Source organism: Scyliorhinus torazame, chromosome 3, assembly GCF_047496885.1.
Source record: "Scyliorhinus torazame isolate Kashiwa2021f chromosome 3, sScyTor2.1, whole genome shotgun sequence".
In the NCBI taxonomy this organism is placed as follows: domain Eukaryota; kingdom Metazoa; phylum Chordata; class Chondrichthyes; order Carcharhiniformes; family Scyliorhinidae; genus Scyliorhinus; species Scyliorhinus torazame.
In genome coordinates, this window is record NC_092709.1 from 343,066,006 (window position 1) to 343,084,786 (window position 18,781).

Here is an 18,781-nt window from a genome sequence, read left to right on the forward strand (position 1 = left end):
TATCCACTCTGTCTATGCCCCTCATAATTTTGTAGACCTCTATCAGGTCGCCCCTCAACCTCCGTCGTTCCAGTGAAAACAAAGAGTTTATTTAACCTCTCCTCATAGCTAATGCCCTCCATACCAGGCAACATCCTGGTAAATCTCTTCTGCACCCTCTCTAAAGCCTCCACATCCTTCTGGTAGTGTGGCGACCAGAATTGAACCCTATACTCCCAAGTGTGGCCTAACTAAGGTTCTATACAGCTACAACATGACTTGCCAATTTTTATACTCCATGCCCCAGCCAATGAAGGCAAGCATGCCGTATGCCTTCTTGGCTACCTTCTCCATCTGTGTTGCCCCTTTCAGTGACCTGTGGACCTGTACACCTAGATCTCTCTGACTGACAATACTCTTGAGGGTTCTACCATTCAGTATATAGTCCCTACCTGCATTAGACCTTCCAAAATGCTTGATATCAGTGTGTGTAACAGTGGAGATTAGTCATGATAAAGGAATCCTGAAGGCTTGTTGAAAATCCTGGGGTGGATTCGCAGGTAAAAATGAAGTGGAAGTTCTGAATTTCAGAAAGCAAACTGATGGAAATGCTAGGAATGTGGGAAGCTAATGCGATTCACAGTGAACTTGAGATGAAAATAAAACAAGACAAATAACAAGAATAGCAAGCATCTTGAGGAATAATGAGATGCAATTTGCTCAGTAACAAGGTTAGCAGGCATCTAGAGGCATTGCGGTGCGAATGGCCATATCAGAAACATTGTTTACCAGAGATCAGTGGGGCTATACAAATGATAACTTCAAAAGCCCAGGAAGTTGAGAGGTGTAGACAGCCGAATCCACAGGGTGGGATATCAAAGAGACTGAACAGTAAAACTGCAGCACCATCATTGGGGCAGGAGGCAAGTTCTCCATCCAAAGGTCAGACAGACTAGTTCCATCACTGATCTGAGGCACGGAGACCTGTTTCATGTAACATTTAGAGCTACAGTAGTTTGCATATATTTTCTTCTAAAATGTGCCGTTTTGTGTCTTTGCTGAACTAGGAAGTGTCGGTTTCCGAGGCTTGGTCATTTAAGCGGTATTGTGTGGAAATAATTAACTGGGTTTGACCTATAACCTAAAATTGGGTGTTGCTTGGGAAAAGGGGTGTCTCAATCAATTCAGGGAACGTGGGTATATTTTGGGAATAAGAGGTAACCAGATAACATGGTGTCTTTAGTTATTCATATACTTAAGTGTCATAGCAAATATTAGTCTTTTGTTGTGTTTTTTTTCCCCTTTAATAAATATTCTTATTAATTGTTTGCACAACCACTGGACTGGTATATCACTGGGTTCTATATGATCCCGCACATCATTTCAAACATGAAAAACACCATTAAGAACCAGTGTTTCAAGATAGCCTTCGGTATTTTGAGAATAACAGGGTCCTTTCTAGAAAACATGATAATGAGAAGTTTTAAAGCAAGTTTTGGGAGTGGAGTTTCAAAACACTCATATAACAATCGTTGGGGGAATTCAGAGGAGAAATCCACAGACATGAACTTCGGTTCAGAATGGAGTGTGTATTTGACCACAATCAATGTGTGTTTTTTTTTAAAAAAAGGACTTGTGCTAATGAGACTATTGTAACTTCAAGTGTTCTGTGGCGGGCAGCACTGCTGCCTCATGGCGCCGAGGTCTCAAGTTTGAACTCGGCTCTGGGTCATTGTCCGTGTGGAGTTTGCACGTTCTCCCCGTGTTTGCGTGGGTTTCGCCCCCACAACCCAAAGATGTGCAGGGTAGAGATTGGCCATGTTAAATTGTCCCTTAATTGGAAAAAATGAATTGGGTATTCTAAATTTATTTTAAAAAAGGAAAAGAAAAAAAAACTGTTCCGTGTTAATGTTAAAATCTGTGTGCAATTGTTCACCTTAAGGGAGTGGGGGAGGGAGGGAGTAAAGCAGCATCTTTTATAATCCATTTTTTTCATGTTTAATATTTTTTTGTTCTTGCTGTTAAATCAAATTAGCGGTCCAGTGACTCAGTTCCTCCATGTTTGATTTTAAAAAAGTAAAAGCCGTCTTTTGAGCCAGTGTTCCATTCTGGGATCTTCCCATCCAGTTTATAACATCAGCTGGGATTGTAACAGGAGTTTGCATGGTCGACATGTAATTTCCTATGCCTAGGTCAATGTGCGGTGGTCCAGTTTTATTCCTTTTGGACTGTGTTGCAATTTGACACAATTGGGCGGCTTGTTAGACTGTTTCAGAGGGCAGTTATGAGTCAACGACATTGCTTTAGGTCAGGGATCATGTATAGGTCAGACCAGGCAAGTACAGCAGATTTATTTTCCGAAACAGTATTAGTGAACCAAATGGATTTTATGAAAATAGTTTCATGTTCATCATTACTTATAATTCCAGATTTTTCAATTCAAATTTCACCATCTGACTGGTGAGATTCGAATCCAGGCCCTGAAACCCTGGAATTCTAGCCCAGTGACAATGCCACCACCTCACAAATGGTGCTCCTTCCATTCCATTTGTGCAATTTATAACAGTACCGTAAGATACATCCGCTGAAACATTCAACTTTTGCCTCAGTTTGAATAGATTGGGGTCCTGAATTTTAAGTTGAACATTTGCCTTTACCAATTCAAATACAACATATTTAAGATGCTTAATCTAGTTCCTTGCCATCACAAAATACTCCATCATCAGAGCATAAAGTTGGCAGGCACTCAGTGTCTTGGTTACTCTACAAAAAGGATAAATGCACAAGTGTTGGTATGGTTCAGAAAGTGAATTAAATTCTTATTAGATAGACTCGGTACAAAAGTTATTCTCCCCAACAGTAGTAACATACATCCCTCAATACATCCTCTCCCAGGATGACATTTTAGAGACTCTGGTGTAGTGTCCTGGCTTGGACAATGCCCCATCAAATCAGGAACTGGATTTGAATCCAGCCCAGAAAGATGGCATTTACTATTAGCAATAATGGCCCAATACAAAATGTGTCTTCTTCAGTCTCAACTTGCATTCAGTGAGCAAGAATCCAAATCTACCAGATTCAGCACCATTACCATTCAGCTTGGCCATAAAAATACAAGTATGAAAATACCTCCATTTAATTTAGACTGAGTGCCCGACTTCCAGCTTGTGTTGGTGCAGAATGATTGCAGCTTCACTTTTTCTTTTGGTTATTCTATTATCTGACTTTATACTGTATCATGTTATCCTGGAGCACTCCCCATTGGGTCCTCAAGCCCAAATCTGAGCCCTTCTCACCAAACCCTTGAACCAAGGAGAATATCATGGCCTTGTTGCAGAATGGGGAAGGAAAACAATAACAGAGAATTCTGGAAACGCAGGTTAGGCAACATAGATGGAGAAAGAAGTTTCAGATCAACGATTTTTCACCAAAACACAAAATTACAAAGCATTTCAATCTGAGAGATAAATAGGCAGGGAGCACAAAACACAATCACTTACCTGTTGGACAAGTATACCAAGCACCTGCAAACACATAAATAAGCACCACGGACGACACATACTGAATATTTGTTTTTCTCGTGTTGTATGAACAGGATTTCATCCTGGCAAAAAACCTCAAATGCTATTTTCTGTTGCTCAGATTTGTAATGCTTTTATTTGATAAATGTCATCAAGTTTGATATGGTATCAATTATGTTTCCACTTGTGGGGGAGACCAAAACACCAGCATGGACATTTTGGGCAGAATTCTCTGAGCTGCAAATTCGATCAAAAACATCTGCAATTGTTACAATGTTTTATCTGCAAAATTCTGTCTATGTGCAGTTCAAGGAAAACAGACTAAGCAAAATATGTAAATTACAAATTTTATTCCACACTTGTGTCAGATAATTAACAATAAACCAAGGCGATACATCCACAATCGGATAATGCCCTTGTCTCGACAAATGCTGAAACTCAATTTTTAATACAGAAATGGTATTAATACAGAAATATGCTGGCAACTGTGGTTTAAACAGATTTTACCCCAGGACTGATCCAATCCATTAACTACCAGGTAGCAAAATGGCAATAATGATATTGTGTAATTGAATTTTTATGGGACCAAGAGCATTGATACGCAACAATTTAAGATCATGAACAGGGCTTTTTGAGGAGTTAGAGGCAGGGCAAAAGGGAAATTCATGCTTGAAAAGATGTTGGATAATTTCCAGAGGGAACTGAGATGGGCAGGATTCTCTGGTCCGCCAGCCGTGTTTTCCTGCACAATGCGCCCCCGCCGGCAGCGGGATTCTCTGTTCCTGCAGCCAGCCAATGGGGATTTTCCCATTGTGGCCACCCCACGCCGTCTGGAAACCCGTGGACATGGGTGCGTTGCCGGCAGACCGGAGGATCCCGCCGGTGGAGAATTCCGTTGATGGTCTCTCAGTTGACCTTTTAGGAATCAGTGTCAGAGTGGCGTAAGTAGAGATAGGCTGCAATGTATTTCATGTCAATGCACCTCAACTAATGGGATTGCTGGACTTCAGTCTACAAAATGCCATCTTAGTTAAATCTTCACCAGCCAGGTCAGTCAAGCTGGTCTGTCATTGGGACTGCATTTGAATAGGACAAGCGAAACAGATGTAGGGGAACAAAAAAGTTAAATAATAGCACATTACCCTGCCCTCCAATGCATAATCATGGTGCTAGATCTTTCCAAAAGAATTAACAAAATAAATCACACAATATGTTCCTATGCTTAATGAGGTTTTCAATGTTAAAACTTAAATATTTTGGTTTTACAAACATATATTGTTTAACAGGATCTCTTTTGATCCCCCCTCCCCCTTTTCGGTCATGATTGGTTTGCAATAATTTTGAAGAGAGAAAAGAAAGATAAGGAGAAAGACAGATCCCGAAAGAATTGCATTTTATGGTGCTTTTCACGACTTCCAGATGTCTCAGTGTCAATAAAACATTTTGAAATGCACTCACTACTGTTATGTCAGAAATGTTGCAATTATTCTCCAGGTGCAAAGGTGAAGGTTTTCGAAATGTGGTCCTCCAGCAATGAACAAAAAAAAGCTCAACGTCTCAATGCATATCGTACCAAGTGAAATGCAAATTCAAACTAAAATTTAAGAAGCAAGCTAACACAAATGGAAAAGGAATCAGAATTCTAGCACCAGTGCCAACTATTCCAATTACAGAGCAAGCTTAGAAATGTGCAGCTGGCAGCTTCAAGAGCCCAGAACTTCAACATTACCCTGGCAAGTTCAGCAGTCCAGTATTTTAGTTTGCCATGTTTTTTTCTTTCCCACAGAGGCAAATCTTGATGGAAAACACTGATTTAATGCTCAAATTTTGAATGCATGGAGAAACCAGGATAATGGCAGCACATAGAACAGCTGATTTAAGTCCTCAAGTCTTTTTTCCTGCATAATTTAAAAAGCAAAGCTGGTATGCAGATCCTTGCCCCTTTAAAATATCAGCTCTTCCTTGCATGCAGACCTGTTCTAAAGCACCAGCTCTTGTACATGCAAGCAGTAAACAAAATAGTCAGCAATGATGTGCATGAACCATAGTAAGGACCAGGCACTATTATCCACAATGCAGTTTACCATAAAACTGATGTAGACTGATGAAAGCCCAAGGTGTTATATGCATCCTAGTTGCAATTTTAAAAAGAATTGAAAGACCAAAAATAACTCCCTCTTTCCCGCTGAAATCTGAGAGAAAATTAGGCTAAGTGCATAATGGGACAGGGTATCCTCGCATAGGAGAGTTCACTTGCTTCTAGTTTCAAAACATGGCCACAAATATAAAGTATACAAAAGCTGACGAATGCAAGCATACAGGAGTATCCCACAATACTCAGAAGGTCTGGTTACATCTTGAAACAGCATGGTGTGAAACTGGGTGGTGGTGGCAGTGTAGGAATGTGAGGTACAAACTGGATTTTCTGAGGCTGATCCTGGTTACCCCACAGATACGTATGCAGCTGTGAAGGGGTGAAGTGAATGAAGTTGGCAGAGGGGGAGATGGGGAGAAATATCTGCCAATTTGAGAAATAACAACCTGATAGCTACAAGAACCCAAATGCATGCAAATAAACCAAGCTAAAGTTAAATTCTGTGGTTACATCAATGTTTTGGATCACTACTGGAATTCGTTTTTTTTTTTTAAATATAGCATCTTTGATGGCCAGAGATCCACAGAATCCCCTAGACTCCCTACAGTGCAGAAGGAGATCACCTCAGAGTTAACATAGGGTTAAATTATACCCTTCTTTTATTCAGAAAAGATACTCATGTTCCAAGATGGTTGTGTTTCATTCATCTTGATGTTCTAATTCCCAGTTATTACTGCATCGGAGAAACTTAAATTTGGAAAAATTCTCAATGGGTCACAATTTATAACCTCCTCGTTAATGATTCAAGATGGGGGAGGTGGGTAGAGGAGGCAGGATAGTTGCCACACATTATTTTAAATGCAACACAGAAACCTAGAATGTAGCATCCTGTCTTCCTGCAGTACGATTAAAACAAAAATTCTTCTTCCACCTTATTCAATAGTAAATTCAGATAATGCATTGTGAAGAATATTTTCCCTGAATGTTCACAATTGCGACAATATGATGGAATAATCCAGAACAGGAGAAACATCAGTAACATTCCTTTTTTTCTCCTTTTCGATAGACAAAGTGAAAAGTTAAACTGAGATTAGTCTTAAATAGATTGAAAATTAAGAATTTTCCAACTAAGCCGTCAGATCAGAACTTTCCCATTCTAAACACCCCCATTACCCTATTCAAATGTTAATTACCTTTCCTCCTGAAGGCACCAGCTTTGGTTGAAATATAGTCTGTTAGTGCTGGCAATCCCAAAGTGCCTGAAAAGTGACCATCCCTCAGAAACAAAACTCAGAAACAGACTCTGGAGATCACATGTGAATCTGATCATGTTTCAGTTAACCATTTAAATATATGTACTTTCCCATCATGACTGGATATGGATAGAAGATGGACTCCATATGATTTTCTTTTCTTTAGTCCAGGAGTGCAGATCCTAGTAAAACATCCATTGCTACTTCCTCTGCTGTGGTCAGCTTATTTGACACACACCAAGGCCAGTATGATCTCGCACATGGGGAAAGTGCCTCTAATCACTGTCAGTAAGAGACCAAAACTTATTCTTCACCCCCCAGAACATAGTTTCCAATCCGCTAGATTGATGGGATTGAAGTTCCTGATCCAGACAAAATAAATGAATGTTTTTGATGGCACTTATGGAGCACCAAGGTGACCACAATTCAGTAGCAACTGGCACGATACTCAAACACCACAATAAGTTTAGAGAAGGGGAATGTCAGACTGGTATAAATCAGGTGCAAGTCCTAACGAAGCCATGCTACAACTAAAAATACAGAGGGGCCCATCTGGCCCACATTAGAACGGACATGGGGCATTTACTGCTGACAGAGGATGGTGAAAGGGGAATATGCCTGTCTTCAAAACACCAATCCACCGAAGCAAAGAAAATATTCCATGCGTGATAGGACATGGGGGGGGGATGTCAACTTGAAACAGACTCTAATACCGTTAAATCCTTTCAACGTAAAAGGGTCAAGAACAGATTGTCAGAATGATACAATATTATCCATCTATAAAATATACAAAGGAGAGTTGGTTTCTAATAAAGTATTACTTGGCAGCTTACATTATGCAGATTAAATTTAAGATTCTTTAATGACAGTATGAAGTGTACTAGGGCAGTGAAGGAGCCATAAACAGATGCTTTTAGGGCACAGCCAGATGTACTGCATAACAGTGTGTAAAAAAATGTTCCTCATTTATTAGAACTATAATGGAATTTCCACTATCTTTGTAAATTCAGAACCACAGAAGTGGGTGGGAGGGAGGAGGAGAATAAAGAACTGTTAGTATGAAATCAATTATGGAAATTGCCAGAGTATCTCAGTAATAATCTCAATCTAGAGATTTGCAGCCACAACAGAGAACTAATAGACAAAGTTTGTGGGATCAGTCACGTGAAACAGGAAATAGGTGCAATAAAAATATTTTGATACATTTCCAATGGGGTAAAGTAGGCTTAAATTATTAGCAATAAAACACATTTTTGTTAATATAAACTGACACAAGGCTCAGGAAGAAATACAACAACTTCAATATCTGAAAAGAGTACAATGGGGTTGAAAACCCCCACCCGTTCAGGACCTGCATGGTTTTAAGGACAGGTGATTAGGAGAAGTGGAAGTCGGACAAGCCCAAAACAGTCAAAATAAAAGAGAATTTCTATACTTCAGTACCCACTTGCACCCACGAGAAAGCATTTTCCCAGCACCATAATCCAGAAATCAATGACCAAGCATTGCAGTGAAGACCAAGGTTACTCCTCCATCCCTTCCCCACGACAGATTTTGGATTGGATTAACTAAAAACAGGAAATTAGGCATCAGACTTTCATTTTTTCTCTCAAATTTGAAATTAATTCCCTCCCCGGACTTATTTCTGTGCCTCGTGATGAATAATGAGATTTTTTTCGAAAGATCTAAAGAATAAGGTTGTTTTGGAACTTAAGACCCAATTCAATTCCCTCCCACTGAAATACAATGTGCAAAACAAAATTGTTAACCCTACTTAAATAAGGGCATCTGCCAAACCACTTTTATACCATCAGGTCCTGAACCAACACATCCCCATCACCCAAAGAATTTATTCATGATCTTTTTAAAAACCGCATTCAACCATTGAACTTCCTAACTTTCCACTGACCAAAGCTTTAGAAGAGTAGCCATGTACTTTATTGTTTTCTTAAAATAAAAATCTACTTTCCAGTACTGTTTGTTTTTGCACTCACTTGTCCTCGAGATCAGAAAAGAAAGGAGCCTTGAAAGGAGCGTCATTTTCCCAGGGAAACAGAAAGTGCGAGAGAGGCTGCAATAGCAATGTCATTTTCACCATTGAGGCAGACACAAGCAATGATGTTTTTGTGAAAACTTGAGAGCTAGATTCCCATGTCAGGTATGTGCTGCATGAAAAGCTCTTTGCCGAGCACTTGTGGACTCTGTAGCTTGGGCAATTTCCTGTATGGCCCACCCTCCCCTGCCACGAAAAGCGTAACCCAATTTTCAGTCAGTAAAGGATTTCTCCCTACAAACTCATTCTAACAAACTGCATCCCTTCGTTTTTCTTTTAGTCCTTTTGGGCTGTATTTCAAAAAACCCCAAAAAGATACATACGTGAATTTATAAAATCTTACAATATGCATTGTAACATATTTAGCTTCTACAGCAAGTTCCCTTTACTGCTAGTTTCAATGTTATTTTAGAAGGAAATTTGTATAGACCATAAAATTGACTACATGTAATGGCAGTGGTAATACTGTATTCTGTATAGCTGTTCTACATCCCCGTCCTTTGTAAAGCTCTCGGATCAGGGAAGAGAGGGAAGTTTATGATCAGGCAGTAAAATAACCAAATGGGGTGTGTGTGTGTTTCCAGCAGTTGGTAATTTTTCAATTCTTTTAGAATCAAATTATTTTGGCAAAGTGCTTTTGTTATTCCGCGAAAGCCAATTTTCAATTTTAAAAAAAGGATACTGTCATTTTAAATTCATCTTTCAGGAAATACGGAGTATCCTAAACTGAGCAACTTCTGGTATTACGTTCAATTCACCTCTTTCGCCGCTCACCAAGCCATGAAACCAGTCGTTTTAACAGACCCACTGTGATACGTGGTAGACGGAATACCGTACACCAGCAACAGCATGCCAACTTGGCCTTCCATGAACCAGAAAGTGTGAAAGGGCCAAGCTGTTTTTGCAATAAAGCCGAACCAAGCCAAAAAAAACAGCAAATCTAAAACAGGTCTTCAGTTGGGAAGGGGTAGAGGGTGGGTAGTTCAATAGCATCTATAACAAATAGGCCCTCCTAAAAAGTGACTTGCTTCACAGTGTTCAGAAATTGTATTTTTTTTCTTGCCCTCCAGCAGAGGGCAGCCTGCAAGAATCTCCAAATTTCAATACTTCACTCCAGGAACAAATTCCTTGGCGTCGGGATTCAGAGTACTTTTACTCTAGAGAGGAAGAAAAAAAAGGAAAAATAAAGCATGTGCGAGTAATACAATTACAACAGATGATTTTTCCCCCCCCAAAATTACCATTTGCTTTCTTAACTGCATGCTGTACCTGCTTGCTTGCTTTCAGTGACTGGTGTACTGGGGACACAGCTCCCTTTGTATGTCAACATTTCCCAATCTATCACCATTAAGTAGCACTCTGCTGTTCTGGTTCTTCATCCGAAATGGATAACTTCACATTTACCCATATTATACGGTGTCTGCCATTCATTTGCCCACTCACTCAACTTGTCTAAATCACCATGAAACCTATTATGGGTCAGGGTTTAGAAAATCCCAAAGTGTATCATGGAGTTCACCTGACCCACAACTTTTAATAGATTGTGGTATGGGGAGCACACGGCCCACTCTACAGGTGTGGTACAGCAGAAATGGACCAGTACTTTTTTTAAACAAAACAATGTTTATTCTATGAACTCAAGTTAACCTTTTTAAAACAAACAGTGAATATCTTAGCAACCATTAATTCAAAGATAACCCCCAAAGAATACAACACTAAGTAATCCTTTTAGCTGTCCTTTTAACATCCAAAAGACTTAACAAACCTTTAAACAGGAACACATTAGGTTCACATTCACTATTGAGAACATTTATAATTCTGAATTTCACCAAATGATCCAGAGGTAGTCTTTGGATGGCAGAGGTCAACAGGACAGCTCTTTGTTTAACTTCAGCTGCAGCTCACTGGAAAACCCAGACACACCCAAGCTTCTTCTCAAAGTGAAACTAAAAAGCAGAAACAGAGCTCAACTCCACCCACACTCTGACATCACTGCAGTAACATGAGCAGCTAACCATTTCTTAAAACGACATTCTCATGACAAACCTCTTAGCATCCTCCCCATCACTCACCTTCTCACCAAGTTCCCCGTCATCAGCAAACTTGGAAATATTACTTTTGGTTCCAACATCCAAGTAACTCATGTATATTGTGAATAGCTGGGGCCCAAGCCATGATCCCTGCGGGACCCCACTAGTCACTGCCTGCCACTTTGAAAATGACCCATTTATTCCTACTGTTTCGTGTCTGCTAACCAATTCTCTGCCCATGCCAGTATATTACCCCAATCCCATGTGCTTTGATTTTGAGCACTAACCTCTTACATGGGACTTCATCAAAAGCTTTCTGAAAATTCAAATACACTACATCCACTGGTTCACCATCATCTATTCTACTAATTACATCCTCACATTGCTGTGACACCTGAAGGTTGAATAGCTTGTTGAGACTTAGGGAAGCGGGATATGGGAAATAGAACAGCTTCTCATGCAACATGACAAAGTGGCATCGATGGAGACACAAGAACAGGAGCTTCCATTCAGCCCCTTGAGCCTGTTCCACTGACATCCAAACAGATCATGTCGGATATAGAATCATAAGATTCTCTACAGTGCAGAAGGAGGCCATTTGGCCCATCAAGTCTGCACCAACTCTTGGAAAGAGTACCCCACCTAGGCCCAAACTCTGACCCTATCCGTGTAACTTCATCTAACGTTTTGGACACAAAGGGGCAATTTAACATGGACAATCCACCTAACATGCACATCTTTGGACTGTGGGAGGAAACCGGAACACCTGGAGGAAACCCACGCAGACACGGGGAGAAAGTGCAAACTCCACATAGACAATCACCCGAGGTCAGAATTTAACCTAGGTCCCTGGCGCTGAGGGTAGCTCATGTTACTCCAATATTCAAAAAACGAGGTAGAGAGAAAGCAAAGAATTTTAGACCAGTAAGCCTAACATCGGTAGTGGAAAAAATTCTTGAATCCATTATCAAGGATTTATAGCGGAACATTTAGAAAACAGTGGCAGGATCAGTCAGAGTCAACATGGATTTATGAAGGGGAAATCATGCTTGACAAATCTGTTGGAATTCTTTGAAGATGTAACCAGTACAGTTGACAAGGGGGAGCCAGTCGATGTGGCATATTTGGACTTTCAGAAGGGAGAGGGGAGTGTGCAGCGAGACCTGGGTATTCTCGTGCACCAGTCATTGAAGGCAAGCATGCAGGTGCAGCAGGCGGTAAAGAAGGCTAATGGTATGTTGGCCTTCATTGCGAGAGGTTGAGTACAGAAGCAGGGATGTGTTGCTGCAATTGTACAGGGCCTTGGTGAGGCCACACCTTGAATAGTGTGTGCAGTTTTGGTCTCCTTTCCTGAGGAAGGATGTTCTTGCTCTCGAGGGGGTGCAGCAAAGGTTTGCCAGGCTGGTTTGTCAGGGATGGCGGGACTGCCATACGAAGAGAGATTGATTAGGTTAGGATTGTTCTCCCTGGAGTTCAGAAGAATGAGGGGGGATCTCATAGAGACTTATACAATTCTAACAGGACTAGACAGGGTAGATGCAGGGAAGATGTTCCCAATGAAGGGTGTGTCTTAAACCAGGGGTCACAGTCTGAGGATTCAGGGTAAACCATTTCGGACAGAGAAGAGGAGACATTTCTTCACCAAAGAGTGGTGAGCCTGTGGAATTCATTACCACAGGAAGTAATTGATGCTAAATATATTCAAGAAGCGGCTAGATGTATCACTTGGGGAGAACGGGATCAAAGGCTATGGGGAGAAAGCAGGATTAGGCTATTGAGTTGGAGGATCAGCCATGATCGTGATGAATGGTGGAGCAGGCTTGAAGGGCCAAAAGGCCTCCTCCTGCTCCTATGTATGTATCTATGTATGTGATGCTGCAGTACTAACCACTGTGCCTTTAAAAAAAATTTTTTTTAGAGTGCCCAATTAATTTTTCCAATTAAAGGGCAATTTAGTGTGGTCAATCCACCTAACCTGCACATCTTTGGGTTGTGGGGGTGAAACCCACGCAGACACTGGGAGAATGTGCAAACTCCACACAGACAGTGACCTGGACACGGGATTACATCCGGCTCCTCAGCGCAGTAGACTGCAGTGCTAACACCATGTGTGTTAGCACCACCATGCTAGTACCACCATGCCGCTACACTAACCACTGTGCCATAACTCCATTTAAACACCTGTGCTGCTTGTTCATTAATACATTTGCCTGACAAAAATATATCGATACCACTCCTGAACATATTAATATTCCAACTACCACTCTTTTAGGGAAGCAAGTTCAGATTTTCATGATACTGATTTCACGAAGGCCTAACTGTAATTTTAAAGTTGTGTCCTTTGTTCTAGATTTTCTTCACCAAGGAAACAACTTCTTTGTATCTCATTTGTGTCTTTCTGTGAAAGGTTTTTATTAAACTGATCTTTAAGATGTCTGTCCCCAGAGGCAGGCTCATGGCATGGTCACATGACTACAGAAAGCCTGAGGTTTCAGACTGGTTACATTTCAAAACCCAAACATCCTCCTTTTCATATTAAAAAATGACAAACCCCCCCCCCCCTTTTTCCCTGTGAATAAAAGACACATTTGCATGCACAATCCTGTTTGACTGCTGAGTGTTGCCCAAGTTATCCACTGTTCTTATGCATTGACAACTGTTTGGTCTAATAGTCAGTCCCTGCACATGAATTGCACGCATTAAACACGTGCATTGGCATTAACTGGTCTACTGGGTGATGTTCTTTGTTCGGAGAGTGGTGCCCTCATGGCCCTTGTTGCCTTTGTGACTGTTCTTCCATTTTGATTGTTGGAAGACTTGTGGACCTCTAGGACTGATGATAGTTCTGTACTCAGTACAGCTGGTGAGATCCTTTCTCCACGACTGCCCATTTGGTATGAAGATGCAGCTCACTCGTTGAACACAGGCTGAGGTTGCACCTGTACATCTGGTAGAGGTTTTTCAACTCCCGCTTTTGAGTTGCCAAGTGGAATTGAGGGTAATGCTTTCCTCCTGGAATCTGTGCGCTGTCCTTGAAATTTGTTGGTCGTATCTCACACACCTTGGTTCATTAAAGACATCAGTTTAATGAGTGTTTTCAAAGGGTTAGACTCAGCTGGATTCTTGCCCTTCTACTCTTCCAGTTCAGCTCTGATGTGAACATTTGCCTACAGGCCATTTACCTTTGACTCGTGCATTTCACTGCACTGATGTGGTCAGCAACTATCTTGTGATTTACTTGAATGTTGTTTCAGTCTCTGGATATAGGTAAGCCATTTAGGACTGAGATGTAGAGAACCTTCTCCACTCAGAGGATGGTGAACCTGTGGAGTTCTTTACCACAGAAGATTGTGTCACTGAGTACATTTAAGGAAATAAACAGGTTTCAGGACTTGGACATCAAGGGCAATGGGGAGAGCATTGGAGCATGGCGTTGAGATAGAGCTCAGCCATGATCATAGTGAATGGCACAGCAGGCTCCAATGGCCGAATAGTCTATTCCTGCTCCTATTTTCTATGTCTATCTCTCTCTGAGGTTTTCGGTCTCCTGCTCTCTGGGGTCTTTGTTTCTCTCACTCTGGAGTCTTTATCTGCCCCTTCTCTGATGGCACATTCAGGGTTACCAGCCCAAGCTTTAGACTTGCTCCAGCTGAGCTAAGTTGTCATTGTGTCCCTTCCATGTTCTGGAACTAGATAATAATCTTTATTGTCACAAGAAGGCTTACATTAACACTGCAATGAAGTTACTGTGAAAAAACCCTCGTCGCCACAGTCCGACGCCTGTTCAGGTACACGGAGGGAGAATTCAGAATGTCCAAATTACCTAACAGTTACCTTTCGTGACTTGTGGGAGGAAACCCACGCAGACACATGGTGAACGTGCAGACTCCACACAGACCCAAGCTGGGAATTGAACCTGGGACTCTGGCGCTGTGAAGCAACAGTGCTGACCACTGTGGTACCGTGCCGTTTTCCTTCTTGTTATTTCATTGGGCTGTTAGACTAATTTGTCCTCTCAGTAAAATCTTTTTACATCATATAGCTTCAAAATTACTTTTGAACACCTCATTTTTGTATTGCCACATGGAGCCACTTCACACAGACCTGTGAGTGTCATTAAGTTCAATGAAGCACCTGTGTCTATTTGACATTTCTTATGTGCTTGATACGTTCCCTCTCGGTCCTCATGGTAACAGTCACAAACCATTTGTCCCCTCTGGGCTTGACTGAACCAACCTGTTGTATCATGTATAGTTCTTCACCAGACTCATCTGCTGAAATCTCTCCAATAGCCAGCTGCCCCGGCTGGTTTTGCTTTTTTCTGGTCAAACACTGTGCAAAATGATTCTGCTTTCCCCATGCTGGGCTATTCTTTTCTCCTGTGTATGCGGTGTTCTACAGTATTTGTATCCTGTCCTTTGTCTGTGATTGTTGAGCTCTTTTTGCTTCAACTGTCCCACAGCATAATAGATATCCTGGTCTGCTCTGCCATACGCATGCTCTGGTTGTTGTTCCATAACTTCTGAATTTTGTCACCCATCTATTGCTTTCTTTAGCATCAGTTTCCCATTTTTCTGTAGACTTGCTTTGATGTGGGGGTCTCATTGCTAGGACCAATCTATCTTTAATCAGAGCATCTTTAGCTGATCAAATTCTTATGATTTTGCTGTGTTACTGCTGTGGCGTGCCATTCAATGGTCTCGTTCTCACTTTTGAACTCTAGTGTTGAATACATAACGCTCATACATGACATTCACTTGGGGTTCAAAACCTGCATTCAAGGCTTTCAAAGTCTCGGTCGTCTTTTTCTTTGTTCATCTGTTAGATTTACGATGGCATACACTTTGCAGAAGTCCCTCCCCAGCAGTGTTAAAAGTGTTGCTCCTCTTCAGAGTTCTTAAATTTGTCTGTTGCTTTCATAGTTTTGCCATTGTACCTGAAAAGACTGCCAGTTTTGCCATGCATCATTTTTCAACCGACTGATTGGAAAATTTATTGCAGCCAATTTTTATGCACTCCGTATTTACTCGCAGCCTTCGTCTGCATTTCTATTTCTCTGCAGCTAGTGTGCAGTTTTCTTCTGCCATTAATTTCACTTGAGGTCTGTGTGAGCTTTTCTTTTCTCCTGCAGCCTTGGCTTTTCTTTGTTCTTGTCAGCTTCTGTTTGCCGATTTTGACCCTATGTTCCTGGGTTCTCATTGGCTTCTCTGTTCCTTTTCAAAGTTTCAAAAATCAATTTTTTTTACCACTCTCTGACACCATGTTGCAAGTAGAAGGAAAACAGTCTTCATTTGTGTGTTTCCGAGAAGCTTTTATTGAACTGATTTTAAGAGGTGTGCCTCCAGAGGCAGACTCATGCCATGGTCACAACAACAGAAAGCCTGAGGTGTCAGACTGTTATATTTCAAAACCCAGACAGTCATCATTTTAAACATTTTAGATCATCTAAATATAAGATGTCGGGGAGGTGGGGGTGATGCAAGAAGGAAAATCGGAAGAAAACAATGTACAGATCACTTAAGAACATGGAAAACACATAGTAATAGAAAACATTGGAGCACGAGAAACTATACAGTCATGTTGGCTGGTCTCAAAAGCTAAAACTGATCCTCGGTATCAACAGGACAATCTTCATATTAATCATTCTCCACATGGTTCAGCTCAAATTGTTGCATTTCAGTTTTCCATGCTAAGCTCCATGTCCCAGGTTGGTTGCTGTCATTTTGCACTACGTGCCTTTCTTCAGCTAAATGGAAGATGTAGAATGCTGGTGGCTGTGTAACAATCGGCACATTTCTAAGCAACAGTGACTTTTTGTAGTCTGTTCACTAATTCCTCCCCTCCCCCCCGTCCTCCCCACAGCCCTTTACTGTGCAAGAAAGCATCCAACCTTTCCCATGGCATCTCCTCATAACAGTGCATTTGAAAACTTATTGCATTTTGTAAACTTTGTAGTATAACCAACTCATTGAACTGCAGTAACAATGCTCCAGATATTCTACTCTGCTGCTGAGAAAATTGTACACTTCATATTTTAAAAACATGACTGTTAATATATTCATCATCTTTCCACTTTTAATATTTATATTTCTCTCTTCATTTATCCAGCCATCGGAATTGCATTACACCATGTTAACGAGATGGAGCAGACAAAATGCAGTCAGGTATAAAACAGTGAACTGGGCAAGGGAAGCACTTAAAATTTGTCTTGTACACTGATGAAACTGGAAACTTGGAGTGAGATTAGAATTCAGGTTTAAAGGTCTAGAACAGTACGATTAATACCTATTCCCCAGTCCAAAAACAAAACCTCAAACAAACAAAAATCATGATTTGGAGAAGCCGGCGCTGGACTGGGGTGAGTACAGTAAGAAGTCTTACAACCCCAAAATCAAGAATGTATGGGATTTTTAATGCTTAAAAAAAAAATTTAGAGTACCCAATTCTTTTCCAATTAAGGGGCAATTTGGCGTGGCCAATCCACCTACCCTGCACATCTTTGGGTTGTGGGGGGTGAGGCCCATGCAGACATGGGGAGAACGTGCAAACTCCCACGGACAGTGACCTGGGGCCGGGATCAAACCCAGGTCCTCAGCGCCTTGATGGGATTTTAAATGCTAAACCTAAACATCTGATGCATGCACTGTAGTTTTATTTTTGGTGTGGACTTGCTTTGTGCAATTTCATGGCTGCCCAGTTATCGCAAAAAATCAAAGCAAATATTTATCCTCCGAATAATCTAACAAGAGTTAAGGATAAAGACTTAAGAACACCAAATTACTTTGTGATAATCTAGACCTACAAACCTATTTAATATCAATATAGAAAGGAAAGCAATGTGCCAGGTCATTCAGTGTACTGATCAGAAAACAAATAGTTTTACATTAATGTGGTGTGCACTGGCCCCTTGTGCGAGTGTGTTAAATCACCATTCTTTGCTCCTTACCACAAGTTCTTCTGTCTTGTTGCTGTCAGTTATGGACAGTCCATTCATTTGTTGTTGCACCTGGTTGATGCCTGGCAAATCCCGCTCTGGAATGAACCATTCTTGGTCCTCCTCATCCAGCATCTCCTGAAAACACCGTTCCAAGAATTCCTCCTCCCATAATTCCTCTTCTACCTGCAAATCACCACAAAAACTTTAACTATGGCCAGGCAGATAACCTACTTTATAATGAAATTTATCGAAAGGAAAATTCATTTGCATCTGTATGTGCATAAACAATACGTCTAATGTTCAAAAACCCATCCCACCTGGCTTATTCTCTCTTCCAACCTCTTCCATCAGGCAGGAGATACTAAAGTCTGAGAACACGCACTCGCATATTCAAAAACAGCTTCTTCCCCGCTGTTGTTACCAGACTCCTCAATGACCCTCTTATGGACTGAACTGATCTCTCCGCGCATCTTTATTACACTCTATATGCTTCAACCAATGTCTGTGTCTATGTATTTACATTGTGTATCTATTAATGTCCTATGTTTTTCATGTATGGAATGATCTGTCTGGACTGTACACAGAACAATACTTTTCATTGTACCTCAGTATATGGGACAACAAATCCAAATCCATTCCAGGAATTTGTCTTGCAAACTTTCTCTGAACTACTTCATCCATCCTAAATATACAATACTGTATATATAGTATTCCAGATGTGTTCGCACCAATGCCCTGTATAACTGATGCATAACCACCGTACTTTTGCATTCCATGCCCCTCGCAATAAACAATAACATTCTATTAGCTTCCTAATTTCTTGCTGTACCTGCATACTAACCTTTTAAGATTCATGCACCTTGACACCCAGATTTCTTTGCATCTAAGAGCTGTGCAATCTCTCACCATTAAG

General features: G+C 41.0%; 1 protein-coding gene across 5 annotated transcripts in view; it reads right to left on the reverse strand.

Annotated features, from left to right (window-relative positions):
* Positions 1-3,831: 3,831 nt before the first annotated feature.
* Positions 3,832-18,781, reverse strand: part of paip2b (poly(A) binding protein interacting protein 2B) — a 177,232-nt gene continuing 162,282 nt past the window's right edge. For all 5 annotated transcript variants that reach the window (XM_072497734.1, XM_072497732.1, XM_072497735.1 and 2 more), the window contains 2 exons: positions 17,878-18,051; positions 3,832-10,058 (listed from right to left, as the gene is read on the reverse strand). In XM_072497734.1, the coding sequence (XP_072353835.1) occupies positions 10,002-10,058; positions 17,878-18,051 (231 nt within the window). In that variant the 3' untranslated portion in view covers positions 3,832-10,001. The remainder of the gene's footprint in view (positions 10,059-17,877; positions 18,052-18,781) is intronic.